The sequence below is a fragment of the Mercenaria mercenaria genome, chromosome 5 (genome assembly GCF_021730395.1).
Source record: "Mercenaria mercenaria strain notata chromosome 5, MADL_Memer_1, whole genome shotgun sequence".
Lineage (NCBI taxonomy): Eukaryota > Metazoa > Mollusca > Bivalvia > Venerida > Veneridae > Mercenaria > Mercenaria mercenaria.
In genome coordinates this window covers 78,215,716-78,237,457 of record NC_069365.1, presented here as the reverse complement: position 1 = coordinate 78,237,457, position 21,742 = coordinate 78,215,716, and the positions used below count along the sequence as shown (strand labels likewise).

The 21,742-nt window shown below is 37.0% G+C and overlaps 1 protein-coding gene across 1 annotated transcript in view; it reads right to left on the bottom strand.

The window, feature by feature from the left end:
* LOC123557701 (uncharacterized) overlaps positions 1-21,742 on the bottom strand; it is a 57,298-nt gene that overhangs the window by 18,733 nt on the left and 16,823 nt on the right. The window contains exons 4-7 of the mRNA XM_053544060.1: positions 18,988-19,113; positions 8,468-10,339; positions 7,718-7,777; positions 4,510-4,581 (exon numbers count right to left, since the gene is read on the bottom strand). Of these exons, the coding sequence (XP_053400035.1) occupies positions 4,510-4,581; positions 7,718-7,777; positions 8,468-10,339; positions 18,988-19,113 (2,130 nt within the window). The remainder of the gene's footprint in view (positions 1-4,509; positions 4,582-7,717; positions 7,778-8,467; positions 10,340-18,987; positions 19,114-21,742) is intronic.

Genomic DNA, 21,742 nt, shown 5'->3' with positions numbered 1-21,742 from the left:
ATCTCGACAGAGTTCGAAAATGGGTCGTCTGGGGTCAAAAACTAGATCACTAGGTCAAATCAAAGAAAAACCTTGCGTATGCGATAGAGGCTGTACTTTTCAATTAATCTTCATGAATTTTGGTCAGAATGATTGCCTTAATGAAATCTAAGTCAAGTTCGAATATGGGTCATCTGGGGTAAAAAACTAGGTCACTTGGTCAAATCAAGAGAAAAAGCTTGTATATGCGATACAGGCTGTTTTTTTCAAATGATCTTCCTGAAATTAAGTCAAAATGATAACCTTAATGAAATCTAGGCTGAGTTTGAAAATGGGTCATCTGGGTTCAAAAATTAGGTCACTAGGTCAAATCAAAGAAAAACATTGTGTATGCGATAGAGGCTATATTTTTCAATTGATCTTCCTGAAATTAAGTCAGAATGATTGCCTTGATGAAATCTAGGTCAAATTCGAATATGGGTCATCTAGGGTCAAAAAGTAGGTCACTAGGTCAAATCAAAGAAAAACATTGTGTATGATATAGAGGCTGTATTTTTCAACTGATCTTCATGAAATTTGGTCAGAATGACTGCCTTGGTAAAATCTACGTTAAGATTGATTATGGGTCATCTTAGATCAAAAAGTAGGTCAATAGGTCAAACTAGAACTGTCACAGGAGTGACTCATACCCCCACCATACGGTCTTGTCACAGAAGAATGGCAACCATAAGGAATCTTAAAAATACTTTGGAGTACTTCATCCTGGGCTTCCACATATAAGTAATACTAGTATAATACTAGTATGGTAATACTAGTAAATATATTAAATTTCTAATATTAGAGATACACTAAAAGTGAATACAAAAAAGTGTCTTACCGACCCATGTTACCACGGAAAAATGTTTTTACTTTTTACATAGGACTTATAATAAAAAAGTTAGAAAAATACCTAAAATATTGAAAATCTAAAAATAGGATTTCTAAAAATAGACTAATTCCTGGAATTTAAGGGAAAGAAACTCAGTACAAAGGTTAAAAAAAGGTTACTTCCCTTTGGCTCTAAGCCAATCAGAATGAGATATAGTGAAAATACATCAAAATTAACCTTAAATTCTAGGTAAAAGGGGACACAATTCAAGAAAAATAGTGTCAGAGTTATGCACCTTGTGTCACATGATGTGGGTGATGAGGTGGAACATCTATTTTAAGTCTGAATCAAATCCATTCAGTAGTAATTGAGATATAGTGAAAATACATCAAAATTAACTTTAAATTCTAATTAAAAAGGGGCATAATTCATGAAAAATTGGTGTCAGAGTTATGCACCTTGTGTCACATGATGTGGGTGATGAGGTGGAACATCTATTTTAAGTTTGAATCAAATCCATTTTGTAATAATTGAGATATAGTGAAAATACATCAAAATCAACCTTAAATTTAAAGTAAAAGGGGACATAATTCATAAAAAATTTATGTCAGAGTTAAGCACCTTATGTCACATCATCTGGGTGATGAGGTGGAACAACTATTTTAAGTTTGAATCAAATCCATTTAGTAATAACTGAGATATAGTGAAAATACAACAAAATTAACCTTAAATTCTAAGTAAAAGGGGACATAATTCATGAAAACTTGGTGTCAGAGTTATGCACCTTGTGTCACATGATGAGGGCACATGATGTGGGTGATGAGGTGGAACATCTATTTTAAGTTTGAATCAAATCCATTCAGTAGTAACTGAGATATAGTGAAAATACATCAAAATCAACCTTAAATTCTAAATAAAAAGGGGCATAATTCATAAAAAAAATGATGTCAGAGTTATGCACCTTATGTCACATGATGTGGGTGATGAGGTGGAACATCTATTTTAAGTTTGAATCAAATCCATTTAGTAATAACTGAGATATAGTGAAAATACAACAAAATTAACCTTAAATTCTAAGTAAAAGGGGACATAATTCATGAAAACTTGGTGTCAAGAGTTATGCATCTTGTGTCACATGATGTGGGTGATAAGGTGGAACATGTATTTTAAGTCTGAATCAAATCCATTTGGTAATAACTGAGATAATAGATTTCGGGACGCAACGGGACGGGACGCGACGGGACGCGACAAAACTGACTCCTATATACCCCCCTCAAACATGTTTGGTGGGGGTATAATAAAATAAAAAACCTTCTGTATGCAATGAGGCTATATTTTTCAATTGATCTTCATGAAATTTGGTCAGAATGATTGCCTTGATGAAATCTAGGTCAAGTTCGAATATGGGTCATCAGGGTCAAAAAGTAGGTCACTAGGTCAAATCAAAGAAAAACCTTGTGCATGTAATACTGGCTGTATTTTTCAAATGATCTTCATGAATTTTGGTCAGAATGACTATCTTGATGAAATCTAGGCCGAGTTCGAAAATGGGTCATGTGGGATCAAAAACTAGGTCACTAGGTCAAATCAAAGAAAAACCTTGTGTATGCGATAAAGGCTGTATTTTTCAATTGATCTTCATGAAATTTGGTCAGAATGATAGCCTTGATATGAATTCTAGGTCAAGATCGAATATGGGTCATCTGGGGTCAAAAACTAGGTCACTAGGTCAAATCAAAGAAAATACTTATTTATACTCAAGATTTTTGCTCCAATTTTAATGGTAATTGGTTAGAATATTTTTTTCCATGAAATCACTAGGTCAAACATGTTTACACTGTTACAGTGTGTTATGGTGTGTTTCTTAGGTGAGCGACCTATGGCCATCTTGGCCCTCTTGTTTCCTATATAAGTCTATGTGAAACTTCGAACCCCCGGGGCAGGTCCTCTTTTCATCCAAGTGTAATAGAACAATCTTGGTAGTGGATCACTAGGCAATGCTACATTCCAAGTATCAAATGCCTAATGTTTGTTTTGTTTTGGCTTTTACGCCATTTTTCAACAGTATTTCAGTCATGTAATGGCGGGCAGTTAACCTAACCAGTGTTCTTGGATTCTGTACCAGTACAAACCTGTTCTCTGCAAGTAACTGCCAACTTCCCCACTTAAATTAGAGGTGGAGGACTAACGATTTCAGACACAATGTCGTTTATCAAGTCACGGAGGATTGAACAGTTTTAGACAAGAACATTTTTTAACTTACAAGTTTTTACTTTCGGTTGCCATGTAAACCAGAGTTCTATGTTGAATTCGATTCTTTGAACAATTTTTAATAAGGAACATACAAGGAGCATCTCTGTGAAGTTTCATGAATGAAAGTGTGGACGGACAGACATACGATGGATGATGGAAGCCGGATGATGGGTAGTCACAAAAGCTTACCGTAAGCACTTTGTGCTCAGGTGAGCTTAAAAAAAAAGACAGAGAAAAAAATAGTTGATTTTTCTCCACCGTTAATCCTCCCACCCCCATCACTTCCTGTTCTGTGTACAAAAAGGACAAAATATAGCCAGTTGCTTTTTTCTACAAACTGGTCAGTTTTTTCTCCCTTAGTTTGTTTTCCCATTAAGGACACACATGCTCCCAAATCATGTCACTGAACATGTTATCGTGACTTTAGGTGATATATTTTTTAAGAACTTTATGTGTAATTTTCATTAAGTCAAGGACCATAACTCTGGCCTAGCTGAGTGAAATCCAAAAGAGAACATCAGATGTACACCTTCACATGCTATAAAACAATCTTCTAACGTTTTATGACTGTAGGTCAGGAACATTTTTAGATATATGGGGCACAAATTGATTTTTTTTCTAAGTCAAGAGATCTTAGGCGCACAAATTCACATGCTCTAAACTGAAAAAAAAGATCATCTAAAGAAGTGGTGTATGGCAATTTCTTCTAAAGCCCATAATGGACTAATGTGTGCCGGTTGAGCATCTTTTTCAACAACGTTTCAGTCATATAAACAACACCGCCTATTTGCAGCAGTGAGCACAATGCCCAAATATATTGTGCTGCCTCACTGAAATTTAATGCCGTATATTTGTACTCGACCCAGACAAATTATACTGACACTGGGCTGACCAGTCCTGGACCTATCCTATTAATGCAGAGTGCCAAGCGAGGAAACTCTCTGAACCATTTTTCACCTCTATGCTGATTTTGATATAAATCCAACTTTAGGATACTATTATTTTTTATTTAGGTGTGGTTTAGGGCAGGAAGTCTTTTCCCAGATTTTTCAAAAATATTAGTTCTAAATAACATTAAAAAAACATTTTCCAGTACATTACTATATGAAATATTAGGGTCAATGTCATTCCAATTCCAAAACTAAGGTCAAGGATGTATTTTGATTCTCCCACCAACTGTTATGTAATTCATATTGTTCCATTAAAAAATAGTTGTTTGAGAACTGTACAGAAGGCAGTACTATACTTTCTATTGGAAAGTGATACCGACACAACTGCTCTTCACAGATTTAGTATTGACAGATCTGTTACTACCCAAACAATTACAATATGAAGCTCAATAACCATTAACCATCGAAAAAAAGCTCTTAACTTTGTCTTTTACAATGAAACAGAAATGTCAATAATACCTGTGATAAGTTCATCCTCAGATGCTGTCTCACCAAAGTCAATTTCACTTTCATCATCTTCTTCCAAATTTTCTACAAAAAGTATATTAACTTATTTCTTCACCAAGAGCTATAGACGGTGCATAATGCTATGTTTTAATGACAACAACAACAACAAACCAAGTGCAAAACTGAAGCACATATTGCTTGATATGTAACAAGAATTCCAGAATGTCACAATATATGCCCATCACAGCAAATATACACTAGCACCTGTATTTGCAAATGGAATTTTATTTCTGTGGCTGTGTAGTAATTATTGTAATTCTTTTGTTTTTTAAGTCCACAAAAAAAGATTAACAATCCTTACCAGGTAGAGATAACTTTAAATACACCTAGTAAAACTTGAAAGTTACATCTATGTTGTACCACAGAAAAGTGGTCTTGGTTTTCTCTATGATTAATTATAAAAGTTACATTATAAGTTATTTATAGTAACAAGTAAGGGAAGACTTATCTTAAGAATTTTTTTTTTTTTTTAATTTCTTAGTTTACATAAAAATCCTCACTAGGTACTGATAGGTCAAAATACACCTCAAAATTGGATATAACATGCATGTTGTACTACAGAAAAGTGGTCTCCATTTTTCCCTATGACCAGAAATTTAATCAAGAGGGTCATGATGACCCTGGATCGCTCACCTGAGTAATATGAGCTACATGTTTTAAATGTCAAACTGATGATAAAATATTAAGAAAGTCAGTAGGTCACATTCATGGTCAATGAAATTCAGTTTTGCGATTTGTGTGCAAAACTATGTATGTCATCAAAACTTCAAGGCTGTATCTTAAAAAACAAGAAAGTAGGTCAATAGGTCAAGGTCACAGTCAAGTGACATCATATTACTTGGGGTCATCAGGTAATTATAATTAAACAGTCTTGGAAATAGGATCAGATGATTTTTTAAGTATTTTTCCTATATAACTAACATATTAACTAAGTGACCCCAGGGCGGGGCCTCTTTTAACCCCAGGGGCATTATTTGAACAGTTTTGGTAGAGGACTACTTGACAATGCATCATACCAAATATCAAAAGCCTAGGCCATATGGCCTCTTTTCACCCAAGGCGTACAATTTGAACAATTTTGGTTGAGGATCATAAGACAATGCTACAAACCAAATATCAAAGGTCTAAGTGTTGTGGTTTCAGACAAGAAGATTTTTAAACTTTTTTTATAAGTCTATGTAAAACTTGGGACCCCCGGGGGGAGGGGGAGCGCATAGTTCACCCTAGGGGGATAATTTGAACAATCTTGGTAGAGGACCACTAGATGATGCTACATACCAAATATCAAAGCCCTAGGCCATGTGGTTTTGTACAAGAAGATTTTCAAAGTTTTCTTTATATGTCTATACTAGATGCCCACGGGCAACATGTCAAGCTCGCCAGCTGTCAAAAGGACTGGGAGTTGCACATGACACTCCCTGTCTCACTGAGGCAAACATTTATGCCAAATAAAAAAGAGATTGCAAAAAGTTACAATATAAGTTATTTAAAGTAACAACTAAGGGATGTAAATCTAAAAAAAAAAAAAATTCTAAGTCCATACAAAAATCCTCATCAGTAGAGGTAGGTCAAAATTCACCTGAAAATTGGATGTAACATGCATGTTGTACTGCAGAAAAATGGTCTTGATTTTTCCCTACGACCAGTAATAAAAAAGTTACAAATATAAGATATTTATAGTAACAACAAAGGGAAGTAATTCTAGGATCTTGCGCATGACACTCCCATATCATGATGATGACCAATTGTGCCAAGTTACATCAAAATCCCTCTATGCATCAAAAAGAAATGCTCCAGACAAACTCATTCTTGTATCTGACTTTTGACCTCTAAGTGTGACCTTGACCTTAGACCTAGGGACCTGGTTCTTGCGCATGACACTCCGTCTCATGATGGTGAACAATTGTGCCAAGTTACATCAAAATCCCTCCATGCCTGAAGAAGAAATGCTCCGGACAAAGTCATTTTTGAATTTGACCTTTGACCTGTAAGTGTGACCTTGACCTCTGAGATAGGAACCTGGGGTTTGCGCACAACACTCCGTCTCACTGAGGTTAACATTCATGCCAAATATAAACAAGATTGCTCCATGCATGTCAAAGTTATGGTCCGGCCGGACAAACAAATCTGGACAGACGCACGGACGCACGCACATACACCGAACAGCCATTTGGACAACTATGTCTTCGCATCCGCAAGCTGGCTCGACAATAAAAACCATGTGACCCCTGGGGCGGGGCCATATTTGACCCTAGCGAGATAATTTGAATAATTTTGGTAGAGGACCACTAGATGATGCTACACACCAGATACCAAAGCCCTGGGCCCTGTGGTTTTGGACGAGAAGGTTTTTAAAGATTTTCCTTTCGGCTGCCATGGCAACCAGAGTTCTGCATGGAATTCAATTCTTTGAACAATTTTGAAAGGGGGCCACCCAAGGATCATTCCTGTGAAGTTTGGTGTAATTCTGCCCAGTGGTCTTCAAGAAGATTTTTTTAGAAATTGTTGACGGACGACGCACTACGCACATCAAGCGGTCACAATAGCTCACCTTGTCACTTCGTGACAGGTGAGCTAAAAAAAGTTACCATATAAGCTATTATATAAAACAACAAAAGGAAGTAATTCTAATCTAGGGACCTGGTTCTTGCGCATAACACTCCATCTCATGATGGTGTACTATTGTGCCAAATTACATCAAAATCCCTACATGCATGAAGAAGAAATGCCCAGGACAAAGTTTTCATTCTTGTATCCTTTGACTTCTAATTGTGACCTTGACCTAGAGACCTGGTTCTAGCGACCTGGTTCTTGTGCATGACTACACTTCATGATGGTGAACAATTGTGCCAAGTTACATCAAAATCCCTCCATGCAGGAAGAAGATATTCTCTGGACAACGTCATTCTTGAATTTGACTTTTGACCTCTAAGTGTGACCTTGACCTTAGACATATGTACCTGGTTCTTGCGCATGACATTCCATCTCATGATGGTGAACAATTGAGCCAAGTTACATCAACATCCCTCCATGCATGAAGAAGATATGCTACGGACAAAGTCTGTGGTCTGTGTGTGACAATCTAGACTGTCAGAGTAGTAGTAGTAAGTAAAAGCTCTTAACCAGTCTTTAACAATGAAACAAAAAATGTTAATAATACCTGTGCTAAGCTCATCCTCCGACTCTGACTCAATAGTTTCAACATCATTTGCCAACATTTCTATAAAAAATGTAAATTACTTCTTAAACAAAAATATGTTATCCAACACATCTCAATATGACACTGAATGAGTACTGATAGCTTGAAACAAGTGTAAATCCCAAGGTATCATCAAGAACAGTGTCAGCCAGTTACAACAAATAATGTTGAAAACATCAATATTAAGTAAATACTTAAAGACATGAAGTGTTTTTTTTTCAGAATTCATGCAAAATGAACGACAGAATAGGATTTGCAAATCTATGTATGCTAGCCATTCATGTTTAAATGTGCCGATCCTATTCTGTCATTCAGTTCGCAAGAACTCTAAAAAAAATTATTTCATTTCTTATATTTACATTATATTTCCTTTCCATTTGTAATCAAGGTTATATTATTGCAAACATCATTTAAACAGCAACCTGTTATCACTAAGCAGCACTGTTGTAACTCCGTGCCTTTCCTCTAGCTCAACATTCACATAAAATAAACATGATAATTTTCAATGGAAAAGAATAGGGCAAATGTAAATATCTTAAGTTTAAAGTTATACTTGATAGTACCAAGACACTGAACAAAAAAGAAATGCAGAAAAAAATGCAAATGATAATGCTAGAACATGTACAGTGACTCTCAATGATAAAAGTTTCAAGATAAAAATCAAATGATGTATGCCACTATGTGAAGTGATGGAAAATGTAACAAAAATACCTTTATCTTCTATGTCTATGCTGTCAAAATCACATCCTTTGTACTTGTTAATAGTGCCAGTGTTCAGGCAATGGAGTACTTTGAAGATCTTTGCCACCTGTAATGCACTCTCTGATGACTGGTTAAATTGGTCGTAAACCCTGATATCATGTTCCTGGAATATTTTCAATATATCCTGATCAGTTTCCCCGAGGCTAAGTATCTGAGCCAGTATAGTCAGCTGTCTTCTCACACTGGTTGACATTACACAATCGGGACATTTCAAATTACAGTGACTAGCAAACTCCCTCAGAACATCACATCCTCTGTATGGGTGCTCAGTACAGGAAGGCCTTGCAAATAAGAATGTTTTATCATTGATACCTACTGCCTCTCTGTATCTGAGAAGTATGTTTAAACAAGAAGCCATTTTTGTTGTTAACAGCACTGGTACTTTGTTTCCTTCCTTTCCCATGATTTCAATCCTCAAATGCGACTTGCACAATGTCTGCTCAAACACGGTCAATGATTTTTTTGTAGTGTCATCCAGCAGTCCTCCAGATTTAGCATCTAGAAAACCTTTTACCGTAATTCTTTGAGCATCTTCACTTCTGTTTCTATTAAAAAGAGTTATCTGTGCAATACAAACTTTCGCTAAGTCCGCATAATATTCTAGAGGGCTCTTTTCAATTTGAACACAAAGCCTTATCACATTTTCCTCTAAATAATTGTTGAGCTTAACAACATCTTCTACTAATGACAGAAACCGTGACTTATTACACTTGTTCTCTTCAAGTGTAGAGTTAGCCATTGATCCTATGCACTTTTTCCACTTTAATTCATACATTTCCAGAAAGGTCTCAGTTAAATTTTGATTTTCCAAGTTCCCATTTTTTGTAGAATATGAATATTCAATTTCAGCACACCTTTTCAGGCTTAGACCAAGATTTCTTGCCAATGATGGAATACCAAATTGACGACCCTCTTCATCATATTCAGAAACATTCTTAACAGCTGAAATAAGCAAATCCCATTTTGATGCTTTCATCAAATCCAAAATACTTTTTATATCAGCGTCCATATTTTTAGCTGAAAGTAGGAGCCTACCAAGTTCTCTAAGTTTAACCGAGATGTAAATGTGGTCATTAACTTCATGTCCTTTCTCATGATACAAAATGTTACCAAGACGCAGAATTAAATTATCTGATTCAACTGTTCTCTTTATTTCATCGTCCTTCATTTCAACTATTACATTGTCATTCAGCTCCTTTGTTGCATTTTCATGTGGCATAAATAGTTTTTCTGCGCTGACCTGTTTCAATTTTATATCTACAGGTTTCTGTACATTACAGATTTTTTGATGTTTCCAAAAATCGTTTTTCTTGTAGAACCCTCTGCAAGACTGACATGGTATTAGACTTCGTACATCTTCAACATGCTTTTTAGACCTATACTTTGGAATAACAGTTCCATGCCCTTTGTCAATGACTTGGGAATTGTGGAAATAGTCTCCCTTATTTACAAGTTCCTCCCAAGCAGTTCTACGCTCTTTACTTTTTATCGGCAATATCAATATCTTAGCGACTTCGTGCTCATTTGAATGTTTCTTTGTCAAATGTCTGGCAATATTTGGAAACAGTTTTCCACAAAAGAAACAAGCATGTTTTTTGTTATCACGATTGCCTTTTGTATTCTTTTTTGAAGACAGAATTGTCACTGACTTGTCTGTACAGAGCTGTGGATCAATAGCACTATCATTGCTGTCTCGTTCTGATGCTGATACCAAATCCTCCTTAGTGCTATTGTTAGCTACATTTCTGTCATCATCAGAATCATCATCATCACTGGATGGTTTATAGACTGGGTCAGCATCACTGTCATCAATGTCATAGTCTAAAATAACACAAATATCAAATTTTATTTGAAACCATCAATGAACTGCAAAATGATTTTTAAACCTGTTTGTTATTTTCTACAAGCAAGTAAACCAACCTATATTATGAGTTTGTTACATTCTATTACTAATTTCTTTTTATATAGCTATCAAGAAGTGTTACTGCATTTGTGTAAAGTCAGTAGGAAGTCTGTTTTCTAGTTCAGAAATGATACATCGAAAGTCTTTTCCAAACAAGTGTATAATAATACCATAGGGTATTCTGTGTAGTAATAAAAAAAATCCTTCAGTGCAATTAAAGTAATGGAGCAGAAACAAATTTTAACTCGGCCTTAAACAGGGACCTTGACCTTTAACTGACAAGCATTGCTCATGTGTTCACATATTGTCTCATCATGGGAAAAGTTTGTGTGTAGCACTAAGATAATCCATCAATACATATAAAAGTAAAGAAGCGGAAATAATTTTTTCTTGACCTTCAATAGTGACCTTGACCTTTGACCTACAAGCATGAGTCATGTATGCGCATACTCTACATATTACCTTCTATTAACATACCAAGTTTTATGAACCTAGCTTGAATACTTTTTGAGTAATTGCAGGATCTAGATTAGTGGATGCACAGACGGATGGACAGACAGATGGACAGAACTAAATCAATATGTCTACCCCATATAATTCTAGGACTAATCATTATTTTCTATAAACAACCAACATGTATCATCAGTTTCTAAATAGCTACTACTACCAACATATTTTTATTTAGATATCAACACTCACTGACTTTGAGGAGTGTGAAAGAAACAAGAGCTGTCACTAATGGTGACAAATGCCCCAGCAGCACCTTGACCTTTGACCTGGTGACCCCAAAGTCAGCAGGGGTGGTGTACTCAATAAGTACTATCAGCATGTGAAGTTTGAAGGTCCTGGGTGAAGTGGTTTGCGAGTAAAGTGCCTTCATGCAAAAAGTCAACGTTGGCCCCTGTGACCGTGACCTTTGACCTGGTGACCCCAAAGTCAGTAGGGGTGGTGTACTCAGTAGGTACTATCAGCATGTGAAGTTTGAAGGTCCTGGGTGAAGTGGTTCGCGAGTAAAGTGCCTTCATACAAAAAGTTAACGTTGGCCCCTGTGACCTTGATCTTTGACCTGATGACCCCAAAGTCAGTAGGGGTAGTGTACTTAATAAGTACTATCGGCATGTGAAGTTTGAAGGTCCTGGGTCAGTGGTTTGCAAGTAAAGTGCTTTCATGCAAAAAGTTAACGTTGTGACGAACTAAAGTACGAACGAACGGACGGACAGTTGAAAACTAATATGCCTCCCTTCGGGGGCATAAAAATTGCTCCTAACCATTTGTACAGTGTGTGTTTGGGTTAAGTGCCCTTAACAACAATTTTTCAAGTGTGTGTGTTTGGATTAAGCGCCCTTTGCAACAATTTTTCAGTCAGATAAAAGGATGTCTACTTGTAGTAGTGAGCATAATGCCAAATTGCCATGCAATACAGTCTCCTACAAGAAAGGGACTAATTATCTCAACAGCAGGATAACCAGGTCAATGATCGATTTAAAGTTCACAAATCTTGGATAAATACCTTTAGAGGCACAAACTTTTGACATAATCAAGGATCATAACTCTTGGTAGGTTCAGAGAAACATTAAACAAAACTTAACTACAAAACTTAACATGCTGATTTACAAGCCTGTGAGGTTTGATGACTAAAGGTTAAATACATTTTGAGATATGCATGACACAGATTCAGATAAACAGATACACATCCAAACAGATGTACAGACATAGGCAAGTCTGAATGGGGGGGGAGGGGGGTGGGGAGGCATTATTTTATGAACAGAATATGAACCTATATTTGAAAAAAGTGCATGCCCCCCTCCCCACCCCCCCAACATACTTCTTCATTTGAATCGAAGTGGTAACTGATAAGTAGTATCTGGGTACAAAAGAAAACCCTGCTGACCTTTGACCTCTAAGTGTAACCCTGATCTTTGAACAAAAGATATTAGAATCCCTAGATGGATGGCAGAGTTAAGGACCACACAGGAAAAAAAGCCCTATGGCCTCCAAGTGCGACCTTTTCCTTTGAGTTGAGATCTGGTTATTTGGCATGATATGTTATCTCATTATTGCAAACATTTCAGTAATATTAGAATCCCTTAATGGATAACAGAGTAATAGGCTAGACAGGAAACAAGAGGGCCATGAAGGCCCTGTATCGCTCACCTGACCTATTGACCTAAAGATCATCAAGATTAACATTCTGACCAAGTTTCATTAAGATACAGAGGATATTACATGAGTGTCTTTTCAAATTGATTTTATTAAATGAGTTGAATAAAATGATAAAATGCGAGGCTCTGTCGAGCATTTTATCAATTTTATTCAACAAGTTTAATAAATTCAATGTGGAAAGCCACAAATGTAATATTCTTTTTATCACATGTTAGCCTTTCCTGTTGAAACATCAAAAATTCTACTTCCTTTTACTATATAAACAAGTCAATTTGACCAACGTCTCCTATACTATAAACGACGTTGACGTCAAAGCTTTATTACACTAGTGTATTATCATTTTTATTTAATGGCTTTATGACACTCCCGCGACGTCAAACATGTGATAAATGGTCATAAATGTGGTCTCTAAAGAGTTAACCAGCTTTTCCTTTGATTTGACCCGGTGACCTAGTTTTTGACCCCACATGACCCAGATTCGAATCTGACCTAAAGATCATCAAAATTAACATTCTGACTAAGTTTCATGAAGATACAGTCATAAATGTGGCCTCTAGAGTGTTAACAAGCTTTTCCTTTGATTTGACCTAGTGACCTAGCTTTTTATCCCACCTGACCCAGATTTGAACGTGACCTATAGATCATCAATATTAACATTCTGACCATGTTTCATTAAGATATGGTCATAAATGTGGCCTCTACAGTGTTAACTAGCTTTTCCTTTGATTTGACCTGGTGACCTAGTTTTTGATCCTACATGGCCCAGATTCAAACTGGACCTGGACCTTGAGATCATCAAGATTAACATCCTGACCATGTTTCATGAAAATACAGTCATAAATGCGGCCTCTACAGTGTTAACAAGCTTTTCCTTTGATTTGACCTGGAGACTTAGTTTTTGACCCCTGACGACCCAATATCGAACTTGTCCAAGATTTTATTGAGTGTAACATTCTGACCAAGTTTCATTAACATTGGGCCAAAATTGTGTCCTCTAGAGTGTTAATAAGCTTTTCCTTTGATTTGAACTGGTGACCTAGTTTTTAACCCCAGATGATCCAATCTCAAACTTGTCCAAGATTTAATTGAGGGGTAACATTCAGACCAAGTTTCATTAAGATTGGGCCAAAATTGTGACCTCTAGAGTGTTAACAAGCTTTTCCTTTGATTTGACCGGGTGACCTAGTTTCTGAACCTAGATGACCCAATATCGAACTCATTCAAGATTTTATTAAGAGTAACATTCTGACCAAGTTTCATTAAGATTGGGCCAAAATTGTGACCTCTAGAGTGTTAACAGTCAAATTGTTGACGACGATGGGCGGACAGACGACGACGGATGAGGGACACAGGGCGATCACAAAAGCTAAACTTTGAGCACTTCGTGCTCAGGTGTGCTAAAAACGTATGAACTATGACCTGTGAGTGTGACTTTGACCAATATGCTAGGGGTCTGGATGTTGCACATATCAAGTCATCATATTATGGAACACTTTTTGGTGCCATGTAATGTTAGAATTCCTTTAAGGATGACTGTGTTATGGACCGGACAGGATAAAAAATAACTACTTACATTTGACCTCAAAGTGTAGCTTTAACCTTTGAACTAGGGTTTGGGTTTTTGCCCATGACATATCCTCTGGTTATTGGAAACCTTATGTTCTAACTGATATAAAAATCTCTTGATGGATGGTGGAGTTTACAAAATGGGCCAAAATTTCATCAAAAAGAAAGCAAGAGTTAAACAAGAGCTGTCTATAAGACAGCCAATGCTTGACTATTTGAATTATTGTCCCAGAAGCAGCAAAATATTACCCTAAATGTTAAATTATCTATAGAAATTCAATCCAGTATCTGCATTCGTTTTGGAGATAGTAACTTGCATGCAAAACTTTAACCAGAAGTTTTAAGTTCAAAAGGGGACATAATTTGACTAAAACGCATCTCAGAGTTATGGGACTTGATGCAATCAACTAGCTTTATAACCCTGATGGCACATGTGAAGTTTCGATTTTAAATTAATATCTGCATTTGTTCTGGAGATAGTAACTTGCAAGCAAAACTTTAACCAGGATTTTCTAAGTCCAAAATGCAGGTCAGAGTTATAAGACATGATGCTATCAACTAGTTTTATAACCAAAAAGACACATGTGAAGTTTCGAATCAATATCTGCATTAGTTTTGGAGATAGTAACTTGCATGTAAAACTTTAACCAGGATTTTCTAAGTCCAAAAGGGGGTATAAGTTGCCCAAAATACATGTCAGAATTATGGGACTTGACCCAGTGAGGTTGGTAATTGATCTAGAAAAAGGGGGCATAATTTGGCCAAAATGCAGGTCAGAGTTATGGGACTTGATGCTATCAACTAGTTTTATAATCCCGTAACTTGCATGTAAAACTTTAATCAGGATTTTCTATACCAAAAGGGGACATAATTTGCTCAAAATACATGTCAGAGTTGACCCAGTGAGGTTGGTAATTGACCTAGAAAAAGAAACAATACCAGTAAGTTCCAAAGCTATATGCTTTTAAATGATAGCCATATGTACTTGCATGCAAAACTTTAACCAAGGTGCGACTCCGACGCCGACGCCAGGGTGAGTAGAATAGCTAGACATATGTACTTGCATGCAAGTCGAATAGTCAAGCTAAAAATATTGTCATTCAGATGGTACAATGTACTATCATGGTGAGGGCATGTTCGAAGTTACATTCAGTCATGACAAGCAATAAATGAGATATGAGCTTGCTAATAATCGTGAACAAGGTGTCTTTGCACAAGGTGGATGCTATGGGTATGGCAATAGCTCTGGTGACTGTCGTAGTGAGCTAATAGTCGTGAACAAGGTGTCTACACACAAGGTGGATGCTATCGTATGACAATAGCTCTGGTGACTGTCATAGCTAGCTAATAATCGTGAACACGGTGTCTACACACAAAGTGGATGCTATGGGTATGGCAATAGCTCTGGTGACTGTCATAGCTAGCTAATAATAACACACAACATGGATGCTATGGGTATGGCGATAGCTCTGGTGAGTGTCATAACAAGCTTATAATCGTGAACAAGGTGTCTACACACAACCTGGATGATATGGGTGTGGCAATAGCTCTCGTGACTGTCATAGCTAGCTAATAATCGTGAACAAGGTGTCTACACACAACCTGGATGCTATGGGTATAGCAATAGCTCTGGTGACTGTCATAGCTAGCTTATAATCTTGATCAATTGTCTATACACAAGGTGGATGCTATGGGTATGGCAATAGCTCTGGTGACTGTCATAGCTAGCTAATAATCGTGAACAAGGTGTCTACACATAACGTGGATGCTATGGGTATAGCAATAGCTCTGGCGACTATCACAGCTAGCTAATAATCGTGAACAAGGTGTCTACGCACAAGATGGATGCTATGGGTATGGGAATAGCTCTGGTGACTGTCACAGCTAGCAAATAATCATTAACAAGAGGGCCAAGATGGCCCTAGGTCGCTCACCTAAGAAACACTCCATAACAGTGTAAAACATGTTTGACCTAGTGATTTCATGGAAACAAATATTCTGACCAATTTTCATTAAGATTGGACCAAAAAATTGGTGTCTTGCAATAAAACAAGCATTTTCTTAGATATGACCTAGTTTTTGACCCTAGATGACCCATGTTCAAACTCGACCTAGATTTTATCAAGGCAATCATTCTGACCAAAATTCATGAAGATCAACTGAAAAATACAGCCTCTATCACATACAGAAGTTTTTTCTTTGATTTGACCAAGTGACCTAGTTTTTGACCTCAGATGACCCATATTCAAATTCGACCTAGATTTCATTAAGGCAATCAACCTGATCAAATTTCATAAAAATCAATTGAAAAAAACAGTCTCTATCGCATACACAAGAGTTTTCTTTAATTTGACCTAGTGACCTAGTTTTTGACCTCAGATAACCCATATTCAAAATCGACCTAGATTTCATCAAGGCAATCACTCTGACCAAATTTCATGAAGATCAATTGAAAAATACATCCTCTATTGCATACACAATGTTTTTCTTCGATTTGATCTAGTGACCTAGTTTTTGACCCCAGATGACCCATTTTCGAACTCGGCCTAGATTTTATCAAGGTAATCATTCTGGCTAAATTTCATGAAGATCAGTTGAAAAATACAGCCTCTATTGCATACACAAGGTTTTTCTTTTATTTGACCTAGTGACCTAGTTTTTGACCCCAGATGACCCATTTTCGAACTTGGTCTAAATTTCATCAAGGTAATCATTCTGACCAAAATTCATGAAGATCAATTGAAAAATACAGCCTCTATCGCATACACAAGGTTTTTACGTGATATGACCTAGTGACCTAGTTTTTGACCCAAGATGACCCATTTTCGAACTCGGCCTAGATTTCATCAAGGTAATCATTCTGACCAAAATTCATGAAGATCAATTGAAAAATACCGCCTCTATCGCATACACAATGTTTTTCTTTGATTTGACCTAGTGACCTAGTTTTTGACCCGAGATGACCCATTTTCGAATTCGGCCTTTATTTCATCAAGGCAATCATTCTGACCAAAATTCATGAAGATCAATTGAAAAATACAGCCTCTATCGCATACACAAGGTTTTTCTTTGATTTGACCTAGTGACCTAGTTTTTGACCCGAGATGACCCATTTTCGAACTCGGTCTAGATTTCATCAAGGTTATCATTCTGACCAATATTCATAAAGAAGAATTGAAAAATACAGCCTCTATCGCATACACAAGGTTTTTCTTTGATTTGACCTAGTGACCTAGTTTTTGACCCGAGATGACCCATTTTCGAACTCGGCTTAGATTTCATCAAGGTTATCATTCTGACCAATATTCATGAAGATTAATTGAAAAATACCGCCTCTATCGCATACACAAGGTTTTTCTTTGATTTGACCTAGTGACCTAGTTTTTGACCCGAGATGACCCATTTTCGAACTCGGCCTAGATTTCATCAAGGTTATCATTCTGACAAATATTCATGAAGATTAATTGAAAAACACAGCCTCTATCGCATACACAAGCTAAATGTTGACAGACGACAGACGACAGATGCCGGACGCCGGACATCGAGCGATCAGAAAAACTCACCTGAGCATTGCTCAGGTGAGCTAACAAGGGGTCTACACACAACTTGGATGCTATGGGTATGGCAATAGCTCTGGTGACTGTCATACCTAGCTAATAATCGTGAACAAGGTGTCTACGCACAACGTGGATGCTTTGGGTATGGCAATAGCTCTGGTGACTGTCATACCTAGCAAATAATCGTGAACAAGGTGTCTACACACAAGGTGGATGCTATCGGTATGGCAACAGCTCTGGTGACTGTCATACCTAGCTAATAATCATTAACAAGGTGTCTACACACAAGGTGGATTCTTTGGGTATGGCAATAGCTCTGGTGACTGTCATAGCTAGCAAATAATCGTTAACAAGGTGTCTACACACAAGGTGGATGCTATCGGTATGGCAATAGCTCTGGTGACTGTCATACCTAGCTAATAATCGTTAACAAGGTGTCTACACACAAGGTGGATGCTATCGGTATGGCAATAGCTCTGATGACTGTCATACCTAGCAAATAATCGTTAACAAGGTGTCTACACACAAGGTGGATGCTATCGGTATGGCAATAGCTCTGGTGACTGTCATACCTAGCTAATAATCATTAACAAGGTGTCTACACACAAGGTGGATGCTTTGGGTATTGCAATAGCTCTGGTGACTGTCATAGCTAGCAAATAATCGTTAACAAGGTGTCTACACACAAGGTGGATGCTATCGGTATGGCAATAGCTCTGGTGACTGTCATACCTAGCAAATAATCATTAACAAGGTGTCTACACACAACGTGGATGCTTTGGGTATGGCAATAGCTCTGGTGACTGTCATAGCTAGCAAATAATCATTAACAAGGTGTCTACACACAAGGTGGATGCTATCGGTATGGCAATAGCTCTGGTGACTGTCATACCTAGCTAATAATCATTAACAAGGTGTCTACACACAACGTGGATGCTTTGGGTATGGCAATAGCTCTGGTGACTGTCATAGCTAGCAAATAATCGTTAACAAGGTGTCTACACACAACGTGGATGCTTTGGGTATGGCAATGGCTCTGGTGACTGTCATAGCTAGCAAATAATCGTTAACAAGGTGTCTCCACACAAGGTGGATGCTATGGGTATGGTAATAGCTCTGGTGACTGTCATAGCTAGCTAATAATAAAATACAACATGGATGCTATGGGTATGGCGATAGCTCTGGTGACTGTCATAGCTAGCTAATAATAAAACAAAAGTATTCTAAGAAAGTCATGCAAAAATTTAATATATTAAATATTAATATATTAAAATACTCACCTGATTTTTTCTTTTCTGGATCAACCATGTCTTTATAGCGACTGTTAGGAACCACAGACCTTGAGCGTCTTCTAGCTGATACCATATTAGACAGTACTGGTTCAACAGCATCATCGGATGTGTTTACTGTAATGATACAAACATTCAAATTGTGTGCTAGTTTTAATCTTAAAGAAGAGTAGATGCGTTAAAATGTCACAATACAATACTTCTCCTGGTTTCTTTAAATTGAAGTAAAAACAAGAATTACTTAAGGCCAAATGAATCATTTTTCAATAGAGCCATGATGACCTTTTAACGCCCATCTCACTTTTACAGATCAAACAGGAATAACAAGAGCTGCCTGTTGACAGCGCGCTCAACTATTCGAAGCATTAATGGAAGTATGGGGTCAAAATATTACCAGAGATCTTCAGACAAAAAAAAAGCAAAAATAAATAAGACAAACAATGAACCGGACTTTGTGGATTTAGACAGGTCTAGATGGCAATGTGTGACCATGATGGTAAGCAAGTTTCTAAGCCATATTTCAAACATTTTAGACAATATATAGAATGGTATGCGAAACTTAACTAATTTCTGTCAAAAAAGGCCATAACTGAGCTAAAGTCCTTGTCCTAGTTATGTAGTCTTGCCTCCATATGTAGACTATGAATGTAACAAGTGGTCAAAATTTCAAATTTACATACAGATTAGACAAAATATGGACTGGTACCAAAAACTTAACTGATTTCCAAGTCCAAAAAAGGGCCATAATTTGCCCAAAATACATGTCAGAGGCACATGTGAAGTTTCAATTCAATATCTGCATTAGTTTCGGAGATAGTAACTTGCATGTAAAACTTTAACTAGGTATCTAAGTCAAAAAGGGGGCATAATTTGGCCAAAATACATGACAGAGGTATGGAACTAGACTCAGTGATGTTGGTAATTGACCTAAAAAACAAATAAGTTTCAATGCTATACTGTGAAATCATTAATATTCGTGGGGGACTAATTTTCGTGGATTTCGTGGTTGATTCAATCCACAAAATTTAATCCCAAGGAACAAATAAAATTCCCATTCATTTTATGTTCAAAAGTTGAAATCCACGAATTCATATCCCCAAGAAATTGCTGTTTTGACCAAAACCACGAAATTTCATGCCCACGAAATTTAATGATTTTACAGTATACCTTTAAATGATAGCCATATGTACTTGCACGCAAAACTTTAACCATAATTTTTTAAGTCCAAAAGGGGACATAATTTGGCCAAAATACATGTCAGAGTTATGGGCCTTGTGGCCCTTGACCCAGTGAGTTTGGTAATTGACCTAAAAAAATAGTTTCAAAGCTATAATTATGTCTTTGAATGATAGCTATATGTACTTGTCTTGCGTACAAAAACTTTAACCAAGGTGTGATGCCGACGCAAGAGTGAGTAGAATAGCTAGACTTTTCTTTGAATAGTCCAGCTAAAAATTAGCAGGGTAAGACTAAAGTTATTTTACAGAAATAATCATCAACAAAAAATAATTCAAAGTCCACAAAAAATCTTTACCAGGTAGAGATATGTCCAAATAGCCCTAAATATTTTATATATCATCCATGCTGTACCACAGAAATGTGGTCTCAGACTCTGTTTTTCCCCACTGCCAATAATTACAAACAAGAGGGTCATGATGACCCTGTATCACTCACCTTTTAAACTTGGCCTTGGAATCATCAAAATAAACATTCTGACCAAGTTTCTTTTTTTTTTTTTTTGGATTTAACGTCGCACCGACACATGATAGGTCATATGGCGACTTTCCAGCTTTAATGGTGGAGGAAGACCCCAGGTGCCCCTCCGTGCATTATTTCATCACGAGCGGGCACCTGGGTAGAACCACCGACCTTCCGTAAGCCAGCTGGATGGCTTCCTCACATGAAGAATTCAACGCCTCGAGTGAGGCTTGAACCCACATCGATGATGGGCAAGTGATTTGAAGTCAATGACCTTAACCACTCGGCCACGGAGGCCCCCTGACCAAGTTTCATGAAGATAGGATCATACATGTGGCAACTACAAACTTTTCCTTTGATTTGAGTTGTGACCTTGTTTTTCACCCCATGTGACCCAGTTTCGAACTCTGCATGGGAATCATCAAGATAAACATTCTTACCAAGTTACATGAAAATAGGATCATAAAAATGGCCTCCAGAGTGTTAACAAGCTTTTCTTTAATTTGAGTGGGTGACCCAGTTTTTGACCCATTTTCGAACTTGGCCTTGGAATAATCAAGATAAACATTCTGACCAAGTTTCAAGAAGATAGGGTCATAAATGTGACATCAAGTGTTAAAAGGTTTTTCCTTTGATTTGACTGGGTGACCTAGTTTCTGAGCCCATGTGACCCAGCCTAGGAATGATCAAGATAATATTCTGACAAAGTGTTATGAAGATGTTTGGATCTGATGGATTCATCATGGAATCCAAGACCTATTGTTGTTAAAGATATTGTGCAAGTCTATATCAAATTAAACCATAAATGAAATCTCTATATGGCTGTAAAAGCAAAAATAGCAATTTTGGCCCTTTAAGGGGCCATAACTCTGAAACCCATGATGGGATCTGTTCAGTTTTCAAAAGGATATTATGACAATACAAGTTGTGTGCAAGTTTAATTAAAATCGATTGCAAAATGTGGTTCACAAGCCATATTAGCAAATTTTAGCCCTTTAAGGGGCCTTTACTCTGGAACCCATGAGGGAATCTGGCCAGTTTTCAAAAG